Below are 10201 nucleotides of genomic sequence, written 5' to 3'. Positions count from 1 at the left end.
TCGATAAACTCCTAATTTGCTGCTTATTAATAGTTAGTAGGTAGTTGTTAAGTTTAGGAATGGGGTAGGGTTAAGGGATGTAAAATATGGTCATGCAGAATAATGCATTAATATGTGCTTCATAAGTACTAATAAACAGCCAATATACACTGTAAAAAAATTACCGTGAATTTAACGGTAAAAGACTGTAAAACTGCTACAGTAAAATCCTGTTAAATGGTTAACGGTAAATTCCCCTACTATATACGGTGAAAAACTGTATTTGACATTACATGTATTGGACATTCATTTTACGGTAATATATCGTTTTTGGAAGTGAAAAAGACCGTATAATTTTCATTGAATAACCGTAAATTGACATTCCCATAATTCCCTGCATTACATTTCAAATTTGATGTTTTTTTGTTGAAATAACTGTTTCTTCTTAGTTTTTTTTATCAGTTTTGTATATTAGGGTTGTGTGTTAGACCTAATGTTGTTAAATGAATGTTTATTGCATTATTTCAGTTTCATGTGTGTTACCATGATGGTGTTTAATGTTTGTGTGAATGACACTGTGCACCTTCTATATATGTTATTATTTAAAAGCTGCTTGTGATGGGCTTTGGTTCATCATGTGACTTTCTCATCACCACCTGCATTTGGTGGTTATCAGTGTATTACAGAGGTACAAAACAGATTTCAGTACTTCAATGAGGTTGGTGTATTAACATCATATCAGTTAATGAAATTACGGTATTTAACTGTAAATTTATGTTAACCTAAAACGTTGCTACCGTATTTTTTACGGTAAAATTCCGGCAACCACAGCTGCCGGTTTTTTACCGTAAATTTTACGGATTTTTTTTTTTACAGTGTACAGTAGGCTACGTCTTGTTGGATTTAAGCTATACAAATTAAATAAACACAAATGTAGTTTTCGATTGTTTTATTCAAGTAGACCTTTAGACATAACAAGGTGCGCCAGAAAGCGCACCCTGTTGGCTAATAATAATAATAATTATTATTATTATTATTATTATTATTACGTTCTGTTTGAAAACGGGCTAACGAAAATTAAGCTAGATTTTTCGTAGGTCTATTTTTGTTCGTGGGTGAAGTAAAGACAGGCTGAGAGAAAAGTGGCGTTTTTAGGGCCGCCCATGCACAAATAGCAAGCTAATTTTTTAACCCACGAACAAAAAAATACTAAAAATCTAGCTTAATTTTCGTTTGCCCGTTTGCCAAACAGACCGAAATAATAATAATAGTAATAATAATAATAATTATTATTATTATCCTATTAGAACATCTCTTTATTTCTTTTTTTTCGTATTTGGATTTGCTGTTAAATCAAACTTCAGTCATTCAAATAAAGAAATATTATTGGAGATTAATCCTAATAAACATGCCGCTACAATTAAAACCATTACATTAAAAAATACATTTAAAACGGTGTATTTCAATAATTTCAGCAGCGTGCAGATCCTTTATGTTAGACTTTGGCGACAGCAGCGCGGACAGTCGCTTAGCTCGCTCACATACAGCCTACCATATATCTATAATAACGGGAAAACATATAGTTTTTATGACATAATATGTCATTATTACGAGAAAAAATATGTCGTTTTAACGAGAAAAGATGTCGTTTTAACGAGATAATTATATCGTTTTTACGACATAACATCTCGTTTTTACGAGAAAATATGTCGTTTTAACGAGAAAACATCTCGTTATTACGAGAAAAGATGTCGTTTTAACGACATATCATCTCGTTATTACGACATAATTGAGTGGGGGAAAAAATAAGTGTGTGGCAGCAATGCGTCACCGTAAATAAAAAATCTGAAAATAAAAATATAATATGGAATAAAATATCCATATTAATAAAAAACTAATAAAAGGGATAGTTCATCCAAAAATTTATAATGAAAAAAGAAAATGAAAAAAGAACAATTTCTTTCTAAAGCTATACTTTTTGTATCTATTTCATGCTTTTCTCATGTAACACAATAATAGCTTTAAATGATCTTCTGTGGGTAATTTCTCTCTAACCATCAGTGGACTGGCACAAATGAAATGACCACTGACTGTTTTAAATCTGTTTTAAACTGTATATAAGTACCTTAAAAGGGTTTGTTTTGGTATCAAAATGTAATTTAATGGGTAAAAATTGTCAGTGCACTAAAATAAGGCCTGGCCCAAAGAACAGTGCAAACAATACCATAAGAAAAAAAAGAGAACCCATTTAATGGCATCAAAATGATAGATGTCTGCTTTATGTATCTTGTAACTTTTGTCCTTGCGGAGAACAGTTTCTGATATCTTCAAACAAGGGCAAAATAAATGGCCAGTCGCTACAAACACCCAAAGAAAAAAAATTAACAACTGACATTTTGTTGTTAAAACAAAAACAAAAATAGACATTTGTTAAGATATTCAAATAGTTCAGGTGATGTCATTTTTAGTTCATCCTGGTACTCAAAAAATGAGTACCATAAAATGGTACAGGTGCAGTAGTTCTTAGTTCATCCTGTCCATTCCAGTCTGATGCTGCATCCAGTGTTGATGCTGTTGTAAATGTTGGTGCAGGGTTCATGGGATGTGCTTTCTTTTTAATTGCCTTCCTCTTGTCCACAAATTCCATGGCTCTTTTCACCCAATGCATTAGTGGATTGGCGCAAATGAAACGACCTCTGACTGTTTTAAATCTGTAAATACATAAAAGTAACAATTTAGCATGATAATACAACAAAATATACAAAAGTACAAAGGCCTGGCCAAAATAGTTGAGATCTATCAGAGCATACACGCCTCCATAAGAAAAAAAAGACTCACAAAATGGCATCAATATGACAGACGGCTGCTTTTTGTATCATGTAACTTTCAATCATTTCCTTGCGGAGAACTCGATTTGATGTCTTGAGACAAAGGCAATTTGACACGCCACTTACTACAAACATCCAAAGGAAACAAAAGCATTTTTTTTATATATATATATATATATATTTATTAATTTTCAAACATTACAAACATAACATGCGGTTTGTAGTAGTAGGAAACTCAACAAAGGGACACTACCGCTTAACTACACAGCCTCCCTTCAAGCCGCCATCTTGAAAACCTCGAAACAAAAGCATTTTAACACAGGCATTCATTTTGACAACAATTTAATTCAAAATAACATCATATATTGGAATTAGAGTTAATATGGAGTTTTTATTTATTTATTTATTTTTAATTATTATTATTGTTGTTTTTTTGTTGTTTTTTTACAAATATAAAAAGTTTCTTACTTTGGCAGGTGACTTGAGCGAGCAGCATTGTAGCCAGGCACAGCAGAAGAGTTATCGACACACAGCTCATCTTGTCTTGTGAGTCTGATGCGTATTACCTCGGCTCACCACAACTTACATACTTTTATAAACACTCACAAGCAGGAAAATGAACATCAGAACTTCCTCCCACAGAGATGTCACCTTACTCACAAAACCTTTCTGCAAGTTAAATAAAGAAACATTATAGAGACCTGCCAATAAACAACAAATTAACAGTTCTGCACCTTGCATCATGCGAATGCCAGGGGGTTTAGACACTCAGTAGCAGCTTTTGCTATGTTGTTTCATCTGTTTCAGTTGAAATAGGCATTGCAACAGAAGGGGCCTTCACTTGAAAAGAGCCCCTACCCCACAGTCATGCCACACACACCCCAGGGTCAGAAATTAACGGGAGCCATGGGGAGACAATGGCACCAAAATGATTGAAAACGTATGAAAAATTCAAGATATGGGGTAAAAATGACCCTGTATTAGTCGATTGATTTTGTACAACAGTTGAATAAACAAGATGTTAATATTAGGTGACGTTCAGACTCAAATTTAATGTCTATTTGGTTGCTCTATTTTGCAAACAAAAATGGTTAATTGGCATGCTAAAAAAGAGGCTTTGTCAAAGCACTGTAACATTACACTATACACAGCAAGTGAACAGTCAGTTCTTGAATTTCATGTCTTAGAAGCAGGAAAAATGGACAATCAAAAAGATATGTAGCAGCTTTTGCTATGTTGTTTCATCTGTTTCAGTTGAAATAGGCATTGCAACAGAAGGGGCCTTCACTTGAAAAGAGCCCCTACCCCACAGTCATGCCACACACACCCCAGGGTCAGAAATTAACAGGAGCCATGGAGAGACAATGGCACCAAAATGATTGAAAACGTATGAAAAATTCAAGATATGGGGTAAAAATGACCCTGTATTAGTCGATTGATTTTGTACAACAGTTCAATAAACAAGATGTTAATATTAGGTGACGTTCAGACTCAAATTTAATGTCTATTTGGTTGCTCTATTTTGCAAACAAAAAATGGTTAATTGGCATGCTAAAAAAGAGGCTTTGTCAAAGCACTGTAACATTACACTATACACAGCAAGTGAACAGTCAGTTCTTGAATTTCATGTCTTAGAAGCAGGAAAAATGGACAATCAAAAAGATATGAGTGACTTTGACAAGAGCCAAATAGTGAAGGCCAGATGACTGGCCAAAAATCTCCAAAATGGCAAGTGTTGTGGGTTGTGTTCCCAGTATGCAGTGATTAGTACCTACCAAAAATGATTCATGGAAAGACAACAAGTGAACCAATGTAAGGGTCATGGGCAGCCAAGGCTCAATGATGCATGGTCTGATCACATAGAAGAGCTACTGTAGCTCATATTGCTAAAAAAAAATAATGTTGGCCATGTTAGAAAAGTGTCAGAACACACAGTGCATCGCAGTTTGCTGCGTTTAGAGTGCCCCTGATGACCCCGGTCCACCGCCTAAAGCAACTACAATGGGTATGTGAGCATCAGAACTTCACAATGGAGCAATGGAAGAAGACTGTCTGGTCTGACAAAACACGTTTTCTTTTAGATCAGCTGGATTGGAAGAGATTGTAGCAGGATTCACAGTAGAACTGCAACTGACTGGCATTCATGTACAGCAGATGTTACTTTGACACTTACCACGGTAGTTGCAGACCACGTACACCCCTTCATGGCAATGATGTTTCCTCATGGCAGTGGCCTCATTCAGCAGAATAATGCACCAGCCACACTGCAGAAATTGTACAGGTATGGTTTGAGGAACTTGATAAAAAGTTCAAGGTGCTGCCATGGACTTCAAATTCCCCGGATCTCAATCTGACCAAGCATCTATGGGATGTGCTGGACCAACACATCTGATCTATAAAGGCCTCACTCACAACTTGCAGGACTTAATCTGCTGTTAATGTCTTGGTGCCATATACAACAGGACAGGTCTTGTGGAGTCCATGCCAGGTAATAAGCAGGTAAAATTAAACTAATTATATAAATAAAATTATATTAATAATATTTTCAAACCAAATCAACCCATATCCACATATTTACTTATTTGGTGATCAGTCACATTACAACTGAGTCTTCAAACCGTTCACTTAAACAATGAAGATATTTGCTTAAAAAAGAGATTTTTCAGATACAGCCTGTCTGAATGGTTAGTACGGAACCCCAGACATGACATGCGGGGAAAAAAATATTTATATTGTGGCCAAGAATTAACATTTCGTTCCCAAGACTTACTAATTCATCACCTTGTTTTAAATAAATCGTGCTCACAATTTACTTGAAACGAATTGTTCATTTGTGGCCACCATATAAATATTTTTTCCCCGCATATCATGTCTGGGACTCCATAGGTTAGTTAGTTAGTTAGTTAGTTAGTTAGTATTACATTTACATAATGCTTTTATTGACACTCAAAGCACTTTACATTTACATTTGGAGAGAGGAAATTTTCTCAACCACCAACACTGTGCACCATCCGCATGGATGACGTGACAGCAGCCATAGTGCACCAGAACGCCCACCGCACACCAGCTTACATTTACACTTGTTCATTTAGCAGATGCTACTATCCAAAGCAACTTACAATTGAGGAAAACAACAAGCGATTCATCATAAGAGTCAAATAATCACAGGAAGTGCTTGTAATACAAGGTTCAGACATCATTTAGAATAGCATAAGCTAGAACAGGGAGAGATTAAGAAGAAGTGAAAGCATAGTTTTTGTTTGTTTATTTGTTTGTTTTTTTCAATAAGGAAGCAGTTAAATGTTGACAGAAGAGATTCGTTTTCAGCTGATCATTCCACCAGCAAGGAACAGTGAATGAAAATGTTCTGGAAAGTGATTTGATGCCTCTCTGTGATGGTACCATGAGGTGTCGCTCACTTACAGATTTCAGGTTTCTGGAGGGGATGTAAACTCATAAGAGCGAGTGGAAGTATGAGGGTGCTGAACCCATGGCTGTTCTATATGCAAGCATCATTGTCCTGAATTTGATGCGAGCCTCAACTGGACACTAGTGAACAGAAATAAAGAGAGGTGTGACGTGGGCCATTTTGGGTTTGTTGAAGACCAGTCGTGCTGCTGCATTCTGTGACGTGACGTGACGTGACATGTGGCCAAGTATGGTGACCCATACTCGGAATTAGTGCTCTGCATTTATCCCATCCAAAGTGCACACACACAGCAGTGAACACACACACCGTGAACACACACCCAGGAGCAGTGGGCAGCCATTTTTTGCTGCGGCGCCCGGGGAGCAGTTGGGGGTTCGGTGCCTTGCTCAAGGGCACCTCAGTCGTGGTATTGAAGGTGGGAGAGAGCGCTGTACATTCACTCCCCCCACCTACAATCCCTGCCGGTACGAGACTCGAACCCGCAACCTTTGGGTTACGAGTCCGACTCTCTAACCATTAGGCCACGACTTCCCCCAAGGTTCTGAGGTTTTGGTGTCAGTATACGCTCCTTCCAGAACCTTGAGATCAGAAAAACAACACCTTCTCTGTGTTATTAAGACCAAATACAAATATATGGGTTATAGAGCTTTTTACAGAGCCGGTCCAAAATTGTGGAATTACCTCCCCCTCGCTATTAGATCTACTAAATCACTACCCGTGTTTAAAGCCATGCTGAAATCACATCTTTTAACCGAGAGATTTTATGAGCAGGTCTTGACTCCTACTTGGTGTATACTATGTGAAAGAAAGAAAGAAAGAAAGAAAGAAAAGTTTTACTGCAGATGATGAAGGTCAGCTGTTCATCAAAGATTATGCCAAATTTTCTGACTGAGCTTGATGGGGTAATTGTTGATGAACCAAGCTGGATGATGAAATTGTGATGTATTACTGGTGGAGGGGAGAAAGAGTGATGATGCCAATCTGTAGATACAGTATGGGGATGATTAGGAGGCCATGATGATTGACAGAGGCCAGTGGGCAAATTTGGCCAGGATGCCGGTGTTACACTCTGTTCAAAGAACATTTTTCATGACCACAGACAGTCAGGACATCAGTTTAAGGTCTCATCTGAAGGATGGTGCTTCTTAACAGTAGAGTGTCCCCAAGACTATACTGGGGTGCTAGGAGCCACACAGACCACCGGGTGAACACCCCCTGCTGGCCTCACTAGCACCTCTTCCAGCAGCAACCTAGTTTTCCCCAGGAGGTTTCCCATCCAGGTACTAACCAGGTTCAACCCTGCTATACTTCAATGGGAAACCAGGTGAGAGCTGCAGAGTGATAGCTGCTTGTAATGGCATCATTATGATGTTGCATTGGCTGCTATGATATGCAACCATCATCCCAGACCACAAAAACCTGACCTAGCTTTCATTTACCTCACTGACTTTTGCTCTTGTTTTAAATTAGAAATTCAGACAAGGCCCACTCATTTTATCTGACATACGAACATCTCTGTTAAACCATGGGATAAACTGCTAGCCATAATGTAAATGCAGTAGTCAGTAGGCTAAACATCTAAATGCAACTAAGCTCTACTGATTTTTACATATAGTACACCAGAAACATGAGCTTGACTTTATGGAAAACACATTGCCCACCAACCTATTCTTTAAGCACTTACATTTTCTCACAAAACCCACCCTGTGATCTACTCCACCTCCTCTCAAACCAACATGTGTGCATGGAATTTAATGCATCATGCAAGGGTACGGGGGTTTCAGCGTGCACAACTGCAGTTCTTCACATGCATTGTCTAACCGTTTTTCATATGCAAATACAATATTGGAAAAAAATTATTTAAATGTAAGATACTATACATGAGCCAGACTGCTATAGTTTGAGTGACATATTTGTACAGTGAAAGGGGAAATCCCACAGAACAATGTGGATTAGAGTGTCTAAACCAACACAAGGGTTAACAGTGTGTGTGTGTGTGTGTGTGTGTGTGTGTGTGTGAACACTTCACTATGTTCTACCCACTGACACACTCGCAATTACGTATTCACTCACAAAGGTCAAAATTACTTCAGAATGAACATTTTAACATATCACATTTCATTTATTCATTTTGTTTTTTTTATTGTACAGGTGAGTAAATACACTAGTGAAACAAATTTTAGAACTAATCACACAGCCACTACATTTTTAATAGTTATTAACCACATTAAGAAAAAAAACAAAAAAACACTCAATTTATAGCTTATTATTATAGTCGACTAAAACTAAAACCATAAAATAATTTTTGTTTATCAGCTAGTTGTCAAGGCAACATTTCTCATTTTTATTTAGTTTATCTTGATATACTAAAATAACTAAAACTGAAATAAAAATGTATGAAAACAATTTAAACATTTAAAATAATAATCATAATAAATTTTAAAAATCACACAACAAAATTACTCAAATTTTAACAAAAAATAAAATGAAAAAACAATACAAAAATAAAACGAATTTAAAATATGAATAAAAATTATAATACTATCGTAATGATACTTAAAAAGTCCTGTTGAGCTGAATAAAAAAAAATCATGCATAGCACTGCAATATATTTTCTGCAGTCATTTTTAATTAACCAGGTGTAAATAAAATAAAATCCAACACAAAAATTACAGACATATGTTAACAAATTTGCAATGTTCAGGTAAAGTAGTCATAGTTCATCCTGTTCTATGTGATGTGTTGTTCAATGTCGATGTTGACGCAGAGTTTATGGGACGCGCTGTCGTTTCAACTGCCTTCTTCTTGTTGTCCACAAATTCCACGGCTCTTTTCACCCAAGGCTTTAGTGGATTGGCGCAAATGAAATGACCACTGACTGTTTTAAATCTGTAAATACATAAAAGTAACAATTTAGCATGACAATACAACAAAATATACAAATGCGCAGAAAGTATTTTGGTATCAAAATGTTATGGGTAAAATTGTCAATGTACTAAAATAAAGCCTAGACAAAATAAGTAGTATTCTGTATTCTACATATTTGCAAAGATCTATCATGAAATATATTGTTGAATAGTTGAGATCCATCACAGCAAAGAAAAAAGGACTCACAAAATGGCATCAATATGGCAGACGCCTGCTTTTTGTATCATGTAACTTTCAATCTCTTCCTTGCGGAGAACTCGATTTGATGTCTTGAGACAAAGGCAATTTGACACGCCACTTACTATAAACATCCAAAGGAAACAAAAGCATTTTAACACAGAAATTCATTCAGACGACACAATATAATAATAATAATAATAATAATAATAATAATAATAAAAAAATTGTTTTTTTACGATTACATAAAGTTTCTTACTTTGGCAGGTGACTTGAGCGAGCAGCATTGTAGCCAGGCACAGCAGAAGGGTTACAGAAACACACTTCATCTTCTCTTGTGAGTCTGATGCGTATTATGTCAGCTCACCACAACTTGCACTTTTATGAACACTCACAGAGGGGAAAATGAGCATCAACTTCCTTCCACAGAGTTGTCACCTGTCCGCTCGGAACAAAAGGCCCCCTCATCACCTCACGGGCGACCACCATGTACATAGAGGAACATTCACAGCTCTCTAAAATTCAGTGGTCTACATGACCATGAGAGCATGGTCACTGCTAATGTAGGTGTGTCGTAGAGTGGAAAGTACCAAGATGTTCACATAATCAAGAATAAAATGAACAATGAATGAACTTTGCAAATGATATATTGACTAACTATTACATCAGCGACTACAGCATTTAATTCATGTAAAGTTTGAGTTTCACTGAATGGTTATGCTTCTGGTAATATATAATTAACAAACTGTTAAATTAAAAGTTATATATAATATATACATTTATATATTAAAATATTAACATATAACATATGTATATACAGTATATGATATATTTATTATAAACTATTATTACACGGTTC

The 10201-nt window shown here is 36.2% G+C and overlaps 1 protein-coding gene across 1 annotated transcript; it reads right to left on the bottom strand.

Annotated features, from left to right (window-relative positions):
• Nucleotides 1-8808: 8808 nt before the first annotated feature.
• On the bottom strand, nt 8809-9739 carry LOC107729649 (monocyte chemotactic protein 1B-like). Its single transcript, XM_016540286.1, has 3 exons — nt 9602-9739; nt 9352-9466; nt 8809-9126 (listed from the first exon to the last, which is right to left on the bottom strand). The coding sequence occupies exons 1-3, from the start codon at nt 9669-9671 to the stop codon at nt 8958-8960; spliced, it is 354 nt and encodes a 117-aa protein (XP_016395772.1). The 5' UTR covers nt 9672-9739; the 3' UTR covers nt 8809-8957.
• Nucleotides 9740-10201: the final 462 nt, after the last annotated feature.

This window comes from Sinocyclocheilus rhinocerous, unplaced genomic scaffold (genome assembly GCF_001515625.1).
Source record: "Sinocyclocheilus rhinocerous isolate Xijiao unplaced genomic scaffold, SAMN03320098_v1.1 scaffold278, whole genome shotgun sequence".
NCBI lineage: Eukaryota > Metazoa > Chordata > Actinopteri > Cypriniformes > Cyprinidae > Sinocyclocheilus > Sinocyclocheilus rhinocerous.
This window is presented reverse-complemented; position numbering and strand designations above follow the sequence as displayed.